Here is a 20,122-nt window from a genome sequence, read left to right on the forward strand (position 1 = left end):
TCGCAACTCGCGTGGCCGCTCGACGGATCACCACCGCCCTAAGCTTCGAGAACTCACGCGCGAGAGCGGAGCCGAAAAGCAGCGACGTTCACGGCGCTGATTCGCGGCCGCGCGACCCCTCCCGCACGAAGGACAGACCCACCCTTGGGCCGAAGACAGATGTATGTATGAAGACGTACGTGTGTGTGTGTGTGAATATGCCTATTGGCAGCGTCACGAGTCTCGCGAGTAGAGTTCTTCCGGCGTATCTTTCACTTCCGGTTCAGAAGCGCCCCCTCGGGTCGTTTTTTCGATCGCGAGTTTCCTATCTAAATACTCGGCATACATCGTGACTCTGTTAATTCGGTTCCTTCGGTTGTCAGCACTGTCGCGAAATTGACAATTTGAATTCGAGAGAAATAACGTATCGTTTGATGTTTTTCACCTGTTGCTCTCTCCGGCTTTTCGTGTGTGCAGTTGTTTTCTGTTCTCAGAATGATCGACGCGGCTGACGTTTCGGCGGAAGATGGAAAAGGTGAGAGAGGTGACACGGATAATTTATTATCTCTCGCTCTTTTAATTTTATTAGTTGATAATTAATACGTGTATTCTCGTACGCGAACAAATCGCGAACTTCTCTATATAAACATTCGTTGGACTATCGAGGATCACGATAAATATATGTACGAATGACGATTAATTGAGAAATTTACATTTATACACGTATAATTGATTATAATTACGCACGTGTATATATGTATAATTATGTGTTGGCCATTTGGAAATAGCAGAGCGGACAAGTACTTTCGAAAAAACATTTCTTTGACATTGACATTGCAAAGAGACAGTTTAAATGTACGACATATGATCGAATATAAATATTTATAATTGCACGAATGCATTTTTAGAAGAAGACGTGGGGAAATCTGCAGAAAAAATTGATGAACAACGCAGAAAAACATTGGCATATGAGTATCTATGCTATCTGGAAGGCGCAAAGAAGTAATATATTAGTATAAAAGAGATATATTTTAGGCATTCTTTTTAGTATAAAGGAATTAAAATTCATGAAAATTTCCATTTGTAGATGGTTGGAAGCTTGTTTGAGAGAATCGTTACCTCCAACAACCGAGCTGGAAGAGAATCTTCGTAATGGAGTATATTTGGCTAAACTCGGTCATTTTATGGCACCCAATGTCTTATCATTGAATAAAATCTATGACACTGAACAGCGCAGATACAAAGCTATAGGATTGCAATTTCGTCACACAGATAATATAAATCATTTCCTGAAATGCTTGGCATCTACGCAACTACCATTGGTAAGTGCTCATGTAATAATTACTTGTATAAGAAGAGAATATATTATTAATATAATGCAAATATCGATTCTGTTTACAACAATATATTTATCAATATATTTGCCTTTTACAGACATTTCTGCCAGAAACAACAGACATATATGACAAAAAGAATATGCCACGAGTGATATATTGTCTTCATGCTCTTAGTACACATTTATTTAAATTGGGGAAAGCACCGCCAATGCAAGATTTGTACGGAAAAGTAAATTTCTCTGGTATGTATTTTGTCCTCTACAATATTATCTAGATCTAGAAAATACAGGGAGAATAAAGAAAAACAAAACAAATATGAAAATGTCTCATTTGAATGTATAAAAGATAGATATCTATAGCTATATTCTTATGCAATTCTTATATCAATTATTGTATACTTCCAGATGAAGAGATAGATGCAGTTAGTAAAGAATTGCAAAAATATGGCATTCAACTGCCCCCTTTCCAAAAAATAGGTGGTTTATTAACAAACAGTATCGCTACAGACACAGCTGCTCTTCACGCTGCTGTGATTGCGATTAATCAAGCTCTGATAGATAATGTATGCTTTTATTTTGCTTACAAGAGAGAGAGTAATTCTTTCACAGAAAGTAATTTTGGTACTAATTAATCTGTGTATTTTCAGGATAATGATAAAATTTTACATACACTTCAAAGTAAAGAGGCACAATTAAATAACATCAAACCTGCTTATATCAAGAAATATGCCGAAGCATTATTGGATGCTAAAATTGCAAAAACAGAGGCGTCACTTAATAGAGTATGTGACTATATACTTAATTTTGTATTTTTATGTTTACTTTAATACTTTTATTAATCTTTATTTTTATATAATGTTCTTTAGTCTTTCAATGACAGTTATGTAGCAGATGTATATGATGAGCTATTAACACAAGCAGAAATACAAGGACACATTAATTATGTGAATGGTGAATAAGTATTATAAATTTTGATATTTATAATATAGCAAAATTGTATCTGATTTTGTTATAATGTGAAAATATATTTCAGCTTCCTGTGCCCTGAAAGTTATCGTTTCATCTGTATTGCATGATGATGTTGAATTAATAACTGCTTTAAAGGAATCAGTATTATCCTTCAAGGTATAGAAAGATATTTTTTTTTTAATAAACTATATATTAATATATAAATATTATTTTGCAGAATATAGTTTCTGAGAATATTGAAGATTACAAACAACAACTCATGCTGGTGTTGGACAACAACCCGTGGAGTGACACATATGTCTCTGAAAACATTCAGTATTGGACAGATACATTTCAGAGCGCGATTGACAAAGGAAACGAAAATGCGCAGCGACGCCGCAAACGTTAATATTATTTAATAAACATTTTTGTAAATGACCTTTTTTCAAATGGATATAGACTATAATCCCGATTTATTTTACAGGAGAAAAGACTGTGAAACTGTTAAATGTGACCTTAGAATCTGAGGATAAAGAGAAATTTTATGAGATTTTACAAAGTCCATATTTGGAAGTTTCTCATTGCATTGATGAGTATGCAGTTCCATTGTATTACCAGGAGATGAAAGATGATCGTACAGAATCTGAGGTAAGTTTATACATATGTAATTTTTCTGTTTCTTGGAAATGAAAATCTTATACAATATTAAATATTTATTTTATGTAAAAGCTTTCGGTTTTTTTTTTCAGTACTTTTTTACTTCAATTTTTTAAATCTGTTTAGTTGAAACCAGGGATCCGGACTGAAACAAAATTAGGGTTCGATTTCGGTTACGGTTTAATAAAATATTTAATAACTGTTCCGGTTTCAATTTCGGTTTTTTGATAAATAAAAAAAAACCGAAACCGTTTAAATTACGATTTTTTCGGTTATAATTCCGGTTATTTTAAATTTTTACTTTTCGTTTTTCTATTTAAATTAATTTCTAAATTATATTACTTTAAAAATTTATTATTAATTTTTATGACATATAAATAAACACTTCATATTATTCATGAAAATATATTTATATATTTAGATATAGGTATATATAGATACATATATAAATATATTTCCATATGTCAAAAATTAATAATAATTTTTTAAAGTAATATAATTTATATATACTTTATATATATATATATATATATATATATATATATATAAAACGGAAAACATAATATCCTTACAGCTATCATTATTGCGATAATACATATATACGTTTCAGAACATTAAAAAAATAATTATAATTGTATTGCACTTCGAGGAGACAGTTATCATGACATTTCCGTCATTTGCGCAAAAACAAAAAAATACCGAAAAGAACCGTAAACCGAAAATAATTTAACGGTCCGGTTATGGTTCCGGTGTTATAAATTTAATAGAATTTCAATACGGTTTACAGTTTCGGTTCTACTAAAAAAACGGTCATGGAACGGTTATCGGTTCTGGTTCCGGTTCGGTCCGGGTCCCTGGTTGAAACATAAGCAGTTGTTAATTTTTTTCCACAATTAAATGAGTAAGAAAATATTAAGAAGTCATATGTAATAGGCAAATTTATTTTTGTATCTAATAATGCTTCAAGTTTGATTTTCTGTAAATTTTATAAATTCGAAAATTGAAACCTTTTTTTAATTTGATACAATTTATTACAAATATTATTTTTTTTGGTTTACTGTTATTACAGTCATACTCTTCCACTTTAATAATAATGATGATTTTTGTTTTTGACAGACTGATCTTACTTACAATGATATAGTGACTAGTGTACGTCTATTATCCATTATAGCTGCTATTACTAAAGCAGTGGACACGGAAAATCCAGATTTTGTGTATGAAAAGCTATCGAATCCCGATGTATATGTTCCTGTAAGTATAAGAATCTATAATTATTTTCACTGATATATAGAAACAAGCTATGTTTTGACATAGTATTATTATCTCATAGGGATTGGATGAATTTAATAAAGTGAAGTATACTCAAACACTAGTGACGCTTCGGAAGGTAAAGCTAAAAACAGTTCAAGAATGTTCTTTATTAACTTATAGCGACATTCAACAATGCGTCTATTCGGTGAATGCAGAGTGCGATGAGGATTTCGAAGGTAGAGTAAGAATATCGATAGCACTAATGATGCGACTACATTTTTATATATCAAATGTTATTGAGAATTAATATGGTATAATTTTCTTCAAACAGTTATAAAGATTTTACAGCAGATAAATCGAGCTATAGAGGCAAACGATCATGAGACTATGATGAGAGCCTTAGAAATAATAACCGACAAGTATGATATATCCAAGTTTTCGCATGATGCTTTGCTTTACTTAAAGATGTTTAAGAAACGTTTAATTGAGAAAGAATCTGACGGATCTGAGCTATGGTTGGATGATATTAAAATCGTAGCAAAAACAGTTACATCAGAATTGGGAAAAATCGAAAACAGTACGTCGGAATTGATTGCATTTGTTAAATTTATTGATTGTTAAACTAAAATTTATCATATTATAAATGCAAATTATCTTAATCTATTTCGTTATTATTTATAGTGATTGAATTTTTATATAACATCAACATCTATGTGCAAGATGATAATATGACAAAAGCTCTCGAGTGTTGCAAAAGCTTTGATATGATTAAAAATTTTAAAGAGCTTACCAAAGAATGTCGAAAGAAATATTTTCTAGCATTGCGACAATTACAAAGACGGAAGGTATGAGATATTTTTTTTTTTTTTATAAAAAATAGAATATACATTGTGTATAAAATTACATATATAATCATTATTCAATACACTTTGATTGTAGCGCGAAATATATAGATGCCCATATATTTCGTATAGAACCAACGAGGGAAATGAAATCTATATCGATTTGGAAGGCAAAAGGTATGCATGGGAATGTCCGGCAGATATTAAGAAAACTTATCATCTCACTATGAGCGATATAAATGTACGTACTTGTTCTTTCTGAATTTTATGCCTAATTAAAGATATACATCGCTAATATAATCCTCTGTTTTATGTTTATAGGAAACAATTGAATCTATTATAACAGAGAAACATCAGAAAAATTATGTAATATACGATGAAAAGTTATTTATTAGATTTCAAGCTTGGATTAGAGGATATCTATTACGTAAAAAGATGTCTGATAGATGCGCTTATATCAATGATAATCTAAAGAATATTGTCATGATACAAGCGTGGTGGAGAGGCATTAGACAACGTAAACGATATCATAAATTGTTGAAGGAAAGGGGACGACAATTAAATGCATTATTACGTCACAATAAATTGTTAAATGCAAAAGAAAATAATAAAAATGATAAAGAGTTAGATCGATATAAGAAACAGGTGAACATTGAACTTTTAAAAGATCAAGTATTTTAACACAAGTTGTATTTCTTATTAGTAAATTACAACTTATTTTCATAAAATGTTTTTAAATTATAGGAAGAGAAAATAATAAAGATACAAGCTTTATGGCATGGTCGAGCATCGAGGAAAGCCTTTCACTCGTTATTACGTTCGGAGAAACCATCATTCCCTGTGGTCAGGCACTTTTCGACCATATTAGGTTTCAGCGCAGAGGATTACGACAAGGATTTAGAATTACAAGTACCTTGATTTTCATATTACACTTACATATTACTAATAATAAATATCAAATTTGCTCTCATGATGGCTGTTTGTTTTAGAAATTAAAGCACGAGGTCGTTCAATGTATAAGGCGCAATCAGAATTTGTCGGAGCACTTGAATAACATGTACATTAAAATAGGATTACTTATACAGAACAGAATAGCGTTACAGGTACATTTCGTTTCCGAAGTTTATTGTTAGTCATTTTATACAATTAGAATTGTAACTTTCTTAAAACGTATCTCGTATATCTGTGTATAGGACGTAGTGGCGCACGGCAAGAGCCTGGATAATCTTGCGAAGGAACAAAATACGATAAAAAATCAGAGCATCTCGTGGGATTCCACTTTGACGACACCGCACAAAGGTCTTAAATCGTTGACGAAGGAAGGTCGTAAGATGCTGGAAGGCTATCAACACTTGTTCTATGCGTTGCAGACGAATCCGCAATATCTGTCCAAACTGTTATACTTACCGCCTAGTAACAAGTCCAACAAATTGTTCCTGAAGAACATCATCTGGACGCTGTTTAATTTCGGATCGAACACAAGGGAAGACTATTTATTGCTGAAACTCTTTGGTTATGCATTGAAGGAGGAGATCAAGTGCAATTGTCATCAACCCTCCGATGTATTGACTGGCAAGCCGTTGGTTCGCGAGATGGTGGTCAATTACGCGAAACGGTTTAATGGTCAGGCATCACTGAAGCAAATTGTCGGTCCGTTGATCGAGAAGGTCTTGGACGAAAAGGATCTGTGCATGGAGACGAATCCGGTAGATATATACAAGCTCTGGCGAAATCAGCTGGAGATGGAGTCTGGCAAGTCTCTGGATATGCCTCACACGGTGTCTCAGGAACAGGCGCTGAAACATATCCCAGTCCAGGAGTCGCTCACGAGAGCGATAAATCAGTTGAAGAAGATCTCTGTGGAGTTTCTCAACAGAATAACGAGGTCCCGCGATCTGATCCCTTACGGGATGTTATATGTGTCGAAGGTCCTCTATAACTCGCTGACGGAGAAGTTTCCGCTTGCTCCCGAGAAGGATATCCTGAAGGCTGTTGGTAATCTGATTTATTACCACTTCATCAACGCCGCGATCGTAGCACCGGATACCTTCGACATCGTTACGTTGCCAGTCGACAGATCCTTGTCCTCCTGCCAAAGGAAGAATCTGGCTAGTATAGCCAAAGTGTTGCAATTCTCCACTTCGAAGAAGGGCTTCGGTGAAGAGGCACCGCATTTAGAATGCTTGAATCCCTTTATAATCGCCTGTCACGAGAAGTTCAAAGACTTCTTTCGATACTGCTGTCAGGTGGAGGATCTCGAAGAGCATTTTGATATTCATGAATATACGGAGGCCACGCTTATACAAAGTCCAGAGATATGCGTCTCTTTGCAAGAAATATGCGAGATGCACGCTTTGATGTTGAGATACGAAGACGTGATAGCGCCGGATCCATCCGATCCTTTGCACGATTTGTTGGATGATCTGGGCCCGGTGCCGACTGTGGCATCGTTACTGGGAATATCTAACGCGGTGTACGAAGCAAATTTGGCGCGATACAGCAAGCAAGAGGTATGCCTGGTGTTGACGAACAAATTTCAGGTGCCACGAAACGACGACACGAATCTGAACAATCTCTTTGTGAAGGCGAAAGAGTTGCTCGTCTCGGTTATTTCGTTCTTGAAGAAACCGACCTTGATAGAATCCCTGGAGATCACTTCTTCTCCAATGTGTGCGAGATTGTTCGATCATTCGTCCATGTCGGCGACAATTCGCGAGAGTTCGTCCATAAATGACTGCAAGATGCAATTGCGCGCGTATCTCAACAAACTCGAGTTAGAAGGATGGGTGACCCGCACGGATGGTTATCAAACCATCGTGACCGCGATAGCGAGAGATATTTGCAACAAGAACAAGTATCGCGTCGCGAGGGACAAGGAGCTGCAGACGCTGCGCGCGACCAAGATGCGATTGGACGAGAAGACGAGATATTATCAGGAGCAAGTCGAATTCTACAACGAGTACATAAGAGGTTGTCTGAAGAATCTGCACAGAGGGAAGAGCTCGCTTCGCGCGTGTCAAGCGTTGCAAAAGGACGCTCCCACCTTGTCTAAACTTCGATCCAAAATGACGGTGAAGTATTCCGCCTGGAAGCTGCAAGAAAAGGGCGTGTTGTTGGAGGTCGATCAGACCCTGAGCCCGACGGAGATGAAGAACGTGATATTCGAGATAAGTCCGACGGAGCGAAACGGCGTTTTCTCCGTACGCTGCAAGTTTATGGGCGTCGAGCTGGAAAAACTCGACATTAGTATACAAGAATTGCTCGAGCTGCAGTATGAAGGTCGCTCCTGCATGGATATGTTTGGCAGAGCGAAAGTCAACGTGAATCTGCTCTTGTATCTACTAAATCGGAAATTTTATAGCAAAAAGAGTTGAAGGAATTATTACTTCAATCGTCGGCGCGTCTCCTATAATGTCGGCAGAATTCAGAAGAATACACCTATTATACGTGCAATTAATTGCCAGGACAACGTGTTCAGAGGAAGAAGGGAGGGGGTAGTATTTTATCATGACAAAAATTGAAAAGATTCTTTTATATTCCGAGATTAGTTTCGTGATCGTTAATATATTTTAATACGTAAAACATAATATGTGAGTAAGGGAAGTTTATCAAAAGTTATACTTTTCCATCAAAATAATATAATTCAAATGTTTTCTCTTCGATTTTTTGCAAGAACAACTATAAATTATTATTTATGATAAATAAAGATAATAGATAATAAGAGAAGTCAATATTTTATGATATTATAATTTTATATCTTCTGGATTATCTGAAAGATATATATGACATAATACATTAGCTTATATCGTTTGTATTAATTTTTTTATTTCACGCTTTTTCTAATAATTGAATAGTCTGTGAACACTGCTAATACGATACTTTTATAGAATAATTTCACAAATAATATAATTTTTATATGTGTGTCGCTCTCTTTTATACAGCAATTTATCTAGTCTATCATACAGCATGCGTTTTGTAAATAATTGCATTGTATACGTGAATATTCAAAGTACCAATTTCGAATATTCACAAATATAGTTATTTGTATTCGAAATATCAGTGCGATGAAAGCTTGACAATGGTCACTTAACATTGTGTGTATAGAGTCTGAAGGAATTTATTAAATTCCTGATTGTGAATCTGTATACACGCGACTCTGCAATGTAGATGTAAGAAGCTATTATTCCAAGTTAAATTCTTGATGGATATTGTAATATACTATATGATCTTAGTGATCGAGAAAGAATAAGTTATCAATTTTAATAAATGTACTTTTTATATCTTATTTTAAACTGTATTTCGCACACCTCTATTATAAACCTTTGATTATTAATAATGAAAATATTGATGAAGAATAATTTATACATGTGTTGATAGACAAATCAATTTCACTATAAATTTCTTTTTCTCTAAAGATGTTACTTATATATCAATTTTTAAAGTCTGTTAAAATATTTTTTCGAAGAAGTAACATGCTGTAAATGTTTTTTTATGAAAATATTTCTATAAATAAAATAAAATATCGGAGAAAATTTAATTTTACATGATTTATATCTATTTCATTCGCCGGCGAGTCACGTGTATTTCGAGTGTATAAAGTGTTAGGTTAGGTTAGGTTAAGTTAGGTTAGGTTAGAAGGTGCAAGCAGAGTATGGATCTGTCGCGTTTCTCATTTCAAGTTTCTGGAAATTGCAAGCAATACACAAGCAAACGTCCAAAACGAGTATGTCGAGAACTGAAACAGAAAATTTATATCGATTATTGTCTTAATTTATATTTATATAATCGTACATGAACTGAGTCTAACCTAAATCTAAGAAATTGGTGAGTAATAAGTATAATAACTTACTATTAACATAAATATGTAGAGATATGTGTGCTTAATAACTTTTCCAAGCTAAAAGTATCATTCTTCAATGAATTAGACAAAAAAACATATAATGTTTTTTTATTTTCACACAATGAAATTATGTGACGTTTTTCTGCATATGATCTACACTACATTAAATTTATACATATTACTCAAATATTAAAGCTTTAATTTGAAAGTTTCTTTGACCTGTTTGTTCATCGGAAAAAAAAGTGTTTACAATTTACAATCTGCTAATATGAATATATGTTTATGTGATGTCCTTGAATCTTTCCTGCGTATAAGTTGAAAAACACAGTCATTTGCTTATTTTTAAATAAAAAATATCTTTCAAAAATATATATAATCCACATATATTTATGCAAACTTTAGTGTTTTACAAGAGATGGCTAGCACAACAGCGGCAAATGAGTCTACTAAAAATGGAGGTAATATTGATGTAGAGAAGCAACTTAAAGAGAGGGCTGAAAGGAATCGACAGAAAGCACTTTTGTTAAAAAAGCTTAAAGTTGTAACTCATCCATATACAAGGTATGTCAAATATATATACATATATTACATTTAAGAAAATAATTATCTCAAAGTATAATGAAATTATTCTTTTTTTTCAATGATCAATTTTTTGAAAACTTTAAAGTCACCTTTTTGTTTCTAAAAGTATTTAAATAATATTCTTATTGTAATTAATAATATGGTTGCTGTAGAGAAAATAGTGAGTCCACAGTAGGAAGATCGCTGAAAGTCCAAGGGCAGCGTGTTATCGACAGTGGTGGAGGCTTTCTGATAGAAGAAAATGACAAATCAGAACAACAGGTATAAAAACATTTTATGTTTGTATATGATCATCATTGTTATGATATTTACAATGTTGGTTGTTTATTTAACTAGCTAAAGATTAGAACAGAGCCAGAACCTGTTATTGGTAAATTTAACGAGTGTGAGGAATGTCAACAGAAATTTGGAGATTCGTATCTTCTGCAAACATTTGATCTGGCTGTCTGTGATAAGTGCAGGTACGATAATAGCATTTAAGATAAACATTTCCATTAAATTTATTTTCCGCATATATTTATTAATAATCTCGAAAAATTAAAATTATATTGTTACATATTATTCTAGGGATAGAGAGGGAAAGCATTCTTTAATTACCAAGACAGAAGCTAAATTAGAGTACTTACTGAAAGATTGTGATCTCGATCGGCGGGAGCCCGTACTGAAGTATATCGTGCGGAAGAATCCTCACAATGTAAATTGGGGCGAGATGAAGTTGTATCTACATTTGCAGATAGAACAAAGAGCTTTAGAAGTCTGGGGTTCGGAGGAAAATTTGCTGAAAGAGAAAGAAATCCGCGATATGAAGCGGGAGGGAGCCAAGATTAAAAAATTCAACAAAAAGGTATTTAATTCTTATACATATATTTAATACATATATTTCATTTAACATATATTTTATACATATATTTTTTTAACATATATATTAATTTTATAAATTAAAATTTTAATATATATCTCGTCTCTGCTAAAAGAAGTTTTATATTTTATGGGAATCAAGATTAAGCAGCTACGAATACAAGTAAGAAGTTCGTTGTACGATAAAAGAACAAAGGCATCGCACACTCACAAATTCGGGGAAGATACATACAATGAAGATGATACGTATAAGCATACTTGTATAACGTGCGGTTACGAAGAAACGTATGAAAAAATGTGAATATTCGAATGCAGTAGAGCATATAAATTAATGTATATTTAATATTATTTTATGGAGATATAATTTTTTCTCGAATACGAAATACTTTTAGATAAGAATACGAATATTTATATATATAATAAAAGATTGATTCTTCTCTCGCAAACTTGTTAGAGCTATGTTTGGCATCTCCAAATGGCAACTATGCTAAAAATAAAAAGAAAATAAAATTCGATCTATAGGACTAAAAAAGAAAATTCTAAAATGTTAATACCTTCAAGATATCATTATCCAAGTCATCAGCTTTATTTTTTTTCTCAAATTCGGCCCATTTTGGAGTGCTCACAAACAGTTTGTATCTATTCTCCAAGTATGTTGTATACAATTTTTCTGATCTTTTGACTGGCAATTTGCGATTCTGTACATTTAGGGCTTCCTTCACACTGTTATAGAATATATAAAATATCAGTGTATATGCGCGTGTGTATATACTGATATTTAAATATTATATACAGGGTGTCCGGTAATTCGTAATAAATTTTTAATTTTTACATGAAAAACAAAGCACAATTATGTTTTTATTTAGACAGTTATCATATTAATTTAGTCTGTTATTTTACATTTATACACATTTATAATAAAGAAAAACATTCAAACATTTGTTATGTATTTGTAAAACAATTTAATTTTTCCTTTTTACTTCAATGAGCAGATTGATGAAAAATCATAAGGTTTTTGTTAGTCTGATACGGGTTTTAAGGAAGAACCGCAGGGCGCTAAAATTTTTATTTTTTCAAAGTCAATGGCCTTTAATAAATCAATCATAACATTTTTTATTTTTTAACATTACATTTTTTAATTTTTCTTTTTTCTTGCGTAATAATATATGTATCTTTTTCTAAAAAACACTTACATATAAAAATATGTAGTAAAATAAGACTTATGTTGTATTTATATTAAAATAAATCGTCAATTCGTGACAATAGTTGTGTTCGTTATTGAGTTGCAATGCATGTCAAATAATGTTATGACATATGAGAATTCACCGCAACATCTTGTGCTGTATAATTGCATTTTTAATATCGCGAATAGAAATGTAGCAGGATGTACAAATAAAAAGACCGAAAACAATTTAAATTCGTGCATATTAATTAATCATATTGATAATTTATTAATACTCAGGAAACATAGAATATATACATAATCACACTATAGATATACACGTACACGTACACGTATATCTATACATCCGTACAATCAATCGTCATGTGGACACTCAAATGTACACAACAAACATACACATCTAAAATGTTCGACTTGGTCCTAAAAACTTTTTATTCATTCCACGCCAGGTTACAATTCACGTTGGAGGAGGGATCAAATAATCGCTTAAATTTTTTAAATACTACGATTATAGTTAACAACGGTGTAATCGAATTTGATTGGTACTGGAAACCCACATTCTCGGGAAGGTTTTCAAATTTTGTATTAACAGGATAACAGAATAATTACAGATCACATAGCGACGCTATATACAAAGTGAATCGCAGATAAACAATGTTAGGTACAAAATTTGAAACAACTCGCAGGTTCCAGTAAAGGCTGGTTTATAGAGGCCGTAAACTTTTTCCGTAACTGTAAATTTAAGGATTCAACCAATCGCGTTGCTTGATTTGGCAACGTGATTGGTTGAATCCTTAAATTTACGGTTACGGAAAAAGTTTACGGCTTCTATAATCCAGCCTTTAGACCGCGTTCTTATAAAATAATATGTATAATTTCCAAGATTTCTGTGAACATGATGAAACATTTAGGAAAAGATCACAAAATTAATGAAAAAGTGGAACAACATAATTACGAAATCGTAATTAAAAACCATTTTCTAATAGATTATGTAACTAATTAAAAGAATTGCGTGCTTCTCTCTCTCTCGAGATATCGCGAAGTCGACGCGCGGACGTAATAATATTATATGTATATATATATGTGTGTGTGTGTGTGTGTGTGTGTGTGTGTGTGTGTATTAAACAGGTGCATTCTGTTTGACATTTTTTTGCTTCGAAGTGACAAATCAAAGCGAAGAATTTTGTTCTTCGAACAAAAATATCGTTAAGAGGAACGCACCTATTGTTATATATGTTTTTTCAAGAGATGTAATTAAATTTTATTGTTTTCATTATTTATATTTATATAAATGTATAACTTTTAATATGCATCAGTGCACACTAATAGATTTGACCAAATGTAATAAATAAATGTTATTGAATTATATAATGAATTATAAATTTAAATGTTGTTATTTTAAAAACATAAAGCTCCATTGAGGATCCTTGTAAAATCTTTGTACAGAATTTACGCAATTTATCATTTATGTATGTATTGTCGGCTGACATCTGCACATCTTTGCACGCTTTGTCGCCAAAACTGGCGACGCTATGGATATGAACATATTGTTGAAGGATACAGAATAGCTTTCAGCTATCCAGAGTGCATCGGACACAAACTCTAATTCTAGTGACGGAAATCACGAATACTTCGAGGAACGATATAAAGACTCGACCGTGTAGGCGTGTAAATCTAAGATCATAAACGAGCCACGAAGATGTATGCGCAATTGGGAGTCTCTGATACCGAAGTTACATAAAACCTCCAACGTGATAACATCCATTAAACAGATTTGTCACATGATAGATATTTCTACGTTAGCGATCGATGTTCAGTTGTGCAATCACTAGCACACGCTTCCCTCTAATTCTATTTATTTATTATTTTATTATTACAATTTAATACGTGAACATACCTTCAGTCGCTTCACGCTAAGATTTATGCGTGAAATCAGCGCAAAGATATTGCGAAGACGACATGCTTGGCACACTTAGTTTATTACTGTCCATATCACTGTTGTGAGTAGTTTTCACTAAATCATTAACTACGGTAGATGATCTGCAAACAGAGCAAAACATTTTTGTAAAGTAAAATTTGAAGTAAATTATACGGTTACTAGGCAATAATGATATAAGTTATTATATACAATTATTATATATAATAATATCATTATTGCATTCAAACATTTCGATTTAATTATTCTACATGTAAAGTATGACAACATTCATAAGCCACGTACCTGTTATGTGTCAAATGACTTTTGACTAATTGTCCGGCTGTTAGTGCGGCCATTAAGGATAGCTCTCCAGCGAGCACAGTAGCGCAAACGATTCGGGCGAGTTTCCTGGCGTTTTTACCGGGTTCTGTGACATGCGGTCCCTTTACACCTAGCATCGCCAAACACGCGCTTTGGGCCGGCAGACCCGTACCGCCGCCCACCGTGCCGATCTCTATACTCGGCATGGTGCAGGAGACGTACAGGTCTTTACCTTCGGCGCCCCACGGTTCCATTAACGTCATGCAGTTACTGCTACCGACATTCTGTGCTGGATCCTGTCCGGTAGCGATGAAGATAGCGGTGACAGTATTAGCGGCATGAGCGTTGAAACCACCCACGCTGCCCGCGACGGCGGAGCCGATCATGTTCTTACTGATGTTGACATCAACCAGCGCATGCACCGATGTTTTCAGCACGTTGGTCACAATGTCTGCGGGTACGATTGCTTCGCATACAACGCTTTTACCCCTGCCTTCGATCCAATTCACAGCCGCAGGTTTCTTGTCGGTGCAAAAGTTACCACTAAGGGAGAGTATCTCCATATCCGGAAAGTGGGTCTGTACCATCTGTAGAGATTTTTCTGTGCCCTTCGACAACATGTTCATGCCCATAGCGTCCCCAGTTTTGGCGACAAACCGTATGAACAGATGTCGGCCGGCAATACGTACATGAATCTTAATTAGACGGGCGAAACGACTAGTCTGATCAAAGCTGTTTTTTATCTCTTGAAAGTGCTCTGGTTGTTGCACCCACGACATTGCTTCAGTTGCGCGTACAATATTTGGGAATCGTACCACCGGTCCGCGGGTCATGCCATCAGCCACTATGCGACTAGTCACGCCGCATTTGATGAGCGCGCGACTACCACGATTCGTGGATGCCACTAGACAACCTTCGGTCGTCGCCATCGGTATGTGATATAACTGACCGTCTATCAACAATGGCCCGGCGATACCAAGTGGCATCGGTAGATAGCCGATTATATTTTCGCAGCAGGAGCCCAGTACTTTGTTGTAATCAAAATTTTTATACGGTACATCGGTTATTTCTTTGGTGAGTTTGCAGGCGGCGCTTACGATGAGACGTCTAATACTAATGCCACGTTCCATGTCACTCACTGCTTTTTCCAATTGATACGCGGCTATGTGCTTGTGATTCACTAGTTGTATCACCTCCTCGTCCGTTAACGCTTTGGCTCCGAGCTGTAAACAAAAACATTGAAATGAATAATTTAATCTTTAACAAAAAAGATGCATTGCGAATTGCCTGCTTTAAACATTAACATTTTGAGTTACTTATCTCTTTTTCTGAGCAAAATAGTGCATGCAGTTAAATTTTGTAACATTTATGCTACATAAATGTTACAGAATTATGTAATGTAATAATAATAATAATAATAATAATAATAATAATAATGTCATAATAATAATAATATAAGAGAATATAATTCTTACCTCAGACTTATATATCTCGAGACAATCTTCTTCACTTCTAGGAGCTTCAGATCTTTTTAATGACAAATCATTCTCGTCAATCGAGTCATTCACATCGTGAGTTTGCACCTCTTTGTCAGCGTATTCCACATCGTCGTTGTCGACTTCGATCCATTCGTCGCCCGCGCCAGACAGAGTAAAGACTGATTGTTGGATCGTTGGCAATGAAATACCGAATCGTTGTCGCAACGACATGTCCATGATTGTATTATTCGGATTGCCATCGAGGTGATTGCCTTCCGCATTCTCTTCTCTCTCTTCCTGCTGGAGTTTTAGCCGTCTAGCAACCATGTCATTTCTATCTTCAAAGAAGATGAATTTTATGGCCAACGCCAGTAGCAGAATCAATATCACAATGTAATCTGCACTGGGTGACCAACTCATCAGTTGTTTCTCTACTTCTGAGCTTTCATTGTGATCAGAAACATTCAATATCGCGTTTGAGTTTGTGGATGTCGTTTCTGCCGCGTACTCACTTTTCTCATCCTTAAGAGACCAGCGGCTGTAATGAAAACGACAGCAATAAGATATAATATAAAACATAATTTAATCTAAACAATTGCATATATACATCAAAAGGTGAATTTTTTTATCATAAAATAAAATAATATATATAATATCAAGCGATTGTTACTTAATAAATAGTTATGAAAATATATAAGCCATTATATTCTTTATTTTTATTCATGCAATATGAAATTATAAAATGCAATTTTAACAAGGTGACAATTTAAATTATGCAGATAACCATGATATTATGAATATTTATAATCAAAATCAATAAAATTCCGAGATAAAAACTGCGCTTTATGTATACCGTGATTTATAATTACATTACATTACATTACGTTAGTTATAGTTAATTAATTATATTAACAAATCAGAGAGAAAGTTATTTGTTTTTTATCGAAATAACACGAAACAACTGCAACGTCTTTTCTCATACTAAATCAAAATATCAAAATATCAATCTGAAGAGTGATAAATAGGTGAAGAAACGTAAAATATTTGCATTTATCACCTCTTCTTCATAGTGCTATTTATTTTTGGATTCTCATTTTACTTTGTATAGACGACTGTTGATCTTTCGTACACGCTTTTTATTATTAACATTCTCATGTAATATTTAAATGCTTAAACACATCATCATTCATACGAACCATTTGTATAAAAGCGTAGTTACTTGATACAATATTTCAAATATAGATCGTACAATTGTGTAATTTTTTTACATTGTTATAACGCAACGAAGAGTATCGTAATTATTATATAAAAATAAAACTTTGCGAGAGACTTATTTTTTTTTGTTTAAAAAGCACAATTGCGAAAAATCAAAATTATATCCAAATTAATACACACAGGAATATAATTCCTTCATGTTTTTCTTTCAAAATAATTTTTGCAGTTTTTATATTTATGGTTTCGTCGCCTTCGGACAAAAAATTAAATTGTCATAAGACCCTTTTGCCTAAGAACGAGAGATAGTTTTCAATGGTGCTATCGATTTCATTTGTGTTTTCATCACACAAACATCCATTTAAAATTTAACGAGAAAACAGATGGAAGTATTTGTGACATTTTCGCATTGACGTTCACATTTTGTTCATATCGCGACATCGACAGCTCTTTGAAAACGTCCAAACTTCTCAGTGATAAGAATCCCCATTTCGAAGAAAGAATTCCGTAGAAACTTCATTGAATATGAATTCGTTGAATAGAGGTGCATACCCGTATGCTAATGCATTAATGCAAATAAATCTGACCCAAACTTGAAATTAGGCGTCACAAATGCTGTGTTCGACAAAAGCGGCGCAAACATAAAAAAAGTAATAGGAGTCAGATTTACGATAGCTTTCTGTGACGATTTCCTGCTGCGTCGCGTGAATATATACGATATTACATTGTCGTTCACAGTTGCCTTCCTAAAGTTTTTAAAGCTAACGCAACAAGGAACGAAAAAAATCATTCATTGCATTATTAAAGCGAGACGATATAATGTATTATAAATATATACCTATTGGCGTGCACTATAAATAGGCCGGCGATCATAATCATCTTGACTCGTTCCACCACGGGATTCGGTTTCTGATCTTCCTCGTTTAATGGCTGCATGATGAATATCTTATCCGCGCTCAGTCGGCTCATATTGTTACTTCCGCGAGATAGCTGTAATAATAATAATAGGGGATGAGAAAAAGGCAGCTGACAATGAGATATCCCTTTTTAGATCAGATGACAAAATAACATATGACAAAATAATTTTTATTGTTAGTATAATTTCGAAGAATTTGCCTTTGATACGAGTTAGAAATGTTTTTTTTAAGTCTTACATTAACAATAAACTAAGTCTTTAAACTTTTAAACTAAGTCGTTTTGCAAATTCTTATATTTGAATAAACTGGATTTCATGTCTTTTTTTAAATTCCAAATATCGAAAAAATTGTATATTATATTTTTAGCATTTGTATAATAATATAGATTTTCGATTATTTTTCATTGTATCAAATTTTTTCGACGAATAACAAGCGTAGCCTACAAATTTGTGCTCTTTAATTTTGCAGTGTTACGCTTTCTGCGTTTAAAGTAGAATAGGAAGAATGATTTTGAGAAAAAGAAAAATTACAAAAAAGAAAGCGTAATATTCTGATAGAGAATTCTTTCTTAAAATCTATGACAAATCGAATGAAGATGATATTTACCTCCAATATAAGTGACAAGCATGCCGGATAGAATGTTATAAAGACGACATAATTGACTATCACTCCGAGGCATGCGATAGTGCAGAGAATCTCCAACCTCCTGACACCCGATAAGGATCCAATACTGATCAGTAGGGTCTCCACAAGGGTGTCCAGGGTGATAGTCGGTCCCAACAGAGACATGCCGCGTGCGATGTTCGCCTTGACTTCCTCTTGACTTCGTGAGTTCAGTGCGCACTGTGCCAACGTCGCGGCTTTGGAAAGGTCAATAAGAAGCAGAAAGAAGAATAAGGCGTCTCTGGAAAAAAATAACATCGCGTTGCGTACAGTCGCAAAGGGACGTTTTCTTCATTTTACATAAAGAGTAGTAAGTACAAACTCTTACGATACAATGTGAAAAACGACACTTTATCCGTACAAACATGGATATATCGTGTCTGACCTTTTCATCTATTTAAAGTGGTTCAAAAAATATTAATCGTGGATAAAGTATTATAACATATTATTTATAACATATTACTATATATATTTTAATATTTTTTATATACATAGTATTATTTTTAAATTTAATTAACGCTTTATTAATATTTTTGACAGATTAAAGCGTTAATTTGCTAATTAAATTTTTTTCATTATTTTAAAATTTAATTAGCAAATTAACGCTTTATTAATATATTTTGACTGAAATCAGCTGATTAAAGCATTAATTTGCTAATTAAATTTTAAAATAATATGTTATAAAAATTAAAATAATATGTTATAATATATACTTTAAATTCGATTAATGTTTTTGACAGTTATCAGCTGATTTCTGTCAAAATATATTAATCGAGGATAAAGTATGATAACATATTATTTACAACATATTACTATTTTAATTTTTATAACATATTATTATTTAAAAATTTAATTAGCAAATTAATACTTTAATCAGCTGATTTCTGTCAAAAAATATTAATCGAGTTTAAACAAACTTTATATTATTTTTATTAAATATTCTTTTTAATATAAAATTAAAGAATGACACGCGCTTGTGTTGTTCTAGTTTGATGCAAAAAATCGCAATTTTTTATAACAATTGCATATAAAAAAATAACTCTAGGATTTTCTAGTTTAGATATAAAACTTTGAAAACAAAATGCAAGAACTCTAAATTCTTCAAAAAGTATAATTATTCCTAAGATCAATGGGAAA

The 20,122-nt window shown here is 33.2% G+C and overlaps 3 protein-coding genes across 8 annotated transcripts in view; 2 read left to right on the top strand and 1 right to left on the bottom strand.

Moving 5' to 3' along the window:
• Positions 1-24: 24 nt before the first annotated feature.
• Positions 25-9,298, top strand: LOC145942698 (ras GTPase-activating-like protein IQGAP1). 4 transcript variants are annotated; one of them, XM_083049651.1, is made up of 20 exons: positions 44-161; positions 474-514; positions 888-981; positions 1,067-1,301; positions 1,414-1,558; positions 1,721-1,878; positions 1,963-2,097; positions 2,182-2,266; positions 2,349-2,440; positions 2,502-2,667; positions 2,748-2,911; positions 4,037-4,171; positions 4,251-4,407; positions 4,503-4,748; positions 4,853-5,016; positions 5,111-5,254; positions 5,335-5,658; positions 5,758-5,922; positions 6,003-6,116; positions 6,207-9,298. In XM_083049651.1, the coding sequence occupies exons 2-20, from the start codon at positions 475-477 to the stop codon at positions 8,385-8,387; spliced, it is 4,944 nt and encodes a 1,647-aa protein (XP_082905777.1). In that variant the 5' UTR covers positions 44-161; position 474; the 3' UTR covers positions 8,388-9,298. The 4 variants fall into 4 exon arrangements, with proteins under 4 accessions (XP_082905779.1, XP_082905780.1, XP_082905777.1 ...); XM_083049653.1 differs by lacking the exon at positions 474-514 and having other exon boundaries at positions 25-161; XM_083049654.1 differs by lacking the exon at positions 474-514 and having other exon boundaries at positions 32-161; positions 891-981.
• A 331-nt stretch (positions 9,299-9,629) lies between these two features.
• On the top strand, positions 9,630-12,467 carry Xpac (DNA repair protein complementing XP-A cells homolog Xpac). The gene is made up of 6 exons (XM_083049682.1): positions 9,630-9,837; positions 10,256-10,414; positions 10,588-10,696; positions 10,772-10,896; positions 11,003-11,279; positions 11,436-12,467. The coding sequence occupies exons 2-6, from the start codon at positions 10,269-10,271 to the stop codon at positions 11,592-11,594; spliced, it is 816 nt and encodes a 271-aa protein (XP_082905808.1). The 5' UTR covers positions 9,630-9,837; positions 10,256-10,268; the 3' UTR covers positions 11,595-12,467.
• A 243-nt stretch (positions 12,468-12,710) lies between these two features.
• The window catches only part of Hmgcr (HMG coenzyme A reductase), a 39,134-nt gene continuing 31,722 nt past the window's right edge, over positions 12,711-20,122 (bottom strand). For all 3 annotated transcript variants that reach the window (XM_083049658.1, XM_083049659.1, XM_083049657.1), the window contains exons 5-9: positions 18,929-19,226; positions 18,244-18,395; positions 16,191-16,731; positions 14,698-15,938; positions 12,711-14,516 (exon numbers count right to left, since the gene is read on the bottom strand). In XM_083049658.1, the coding sequence (XP_082905784.1) occupies positions 14,390-14,516; positions 14,698-15,938; positions 16,191-16,731; positions 18,244-18,395; positions 18,929-19,226 (2,359 nt within the window). In that variant the 3' untranslated portion in view covers positions 12,711-14,389. The remainder of the gene's footprint in view (positions 14,517-14,697; positions 15,939-16,190; positions 16,732-18,243; positions 18,396-18,928; positions 19,227-20,122) is intronic.

This window comes from Prenolepis imparis, unplaced genomic scaffold, assembly GCF_030444845.1.
Source record: "Prenolepis imparis isolate NDT839.2.m4 unplaced genomic scaffold, iyPreImpa1.0 SCAF_11, whole genome shotgun sequence".
NCBI classification, from domain to species: Eukaryota; Metazoa; Arthropoda; class Insecta; order Hymenoptera; family Formicidae; genus Prenolepis; species Prenolepis imparis.

Bases quoted from the DNA above. Each gene is read 5' to 3' on its own strand.
- LOC145942698 (XM_083049651.1), top strand. From the start codon at position 475: ATGATCGACGCGGCTGACGTTTCGGCGGAAGATGGAAAAG. The intron at 4,749-4,852 runs GTACGTCGGAAT...TATTATTTATAG, and splicing joins ATTGGGAAAAATCGAAAACA to TGATTGAATTTTTATATAAC. The intron at 5,659-5,757 runs GTGAACATTGAA...TTTAAATTATAG, and splicing joins TAGATCGATATAAGAAACAG to GAAGAGAAAATAATAAAGAT.
- Xpac (XM_083049682.1), top strand. From the start codon at position 10,269: ATGGCTAGCACAACAGCGGCAAATGAGTCTACTAAAAATGGAGGTAAT. The intron at 10,415-10,587 runs GTATGTCAAATA...TGGTTGCTGTAG, and splicing joins GTAACTCATCCATATACAAG to AGAAAATAGTGAGTCCACAG. The intron at 11,280-11,435 runs GTATTTAATTCT...ATGGGAATCAAG, and splicing joins TTAAAAAATTCAACAAAAAG to ATTAAGCAGCTACGAATACA.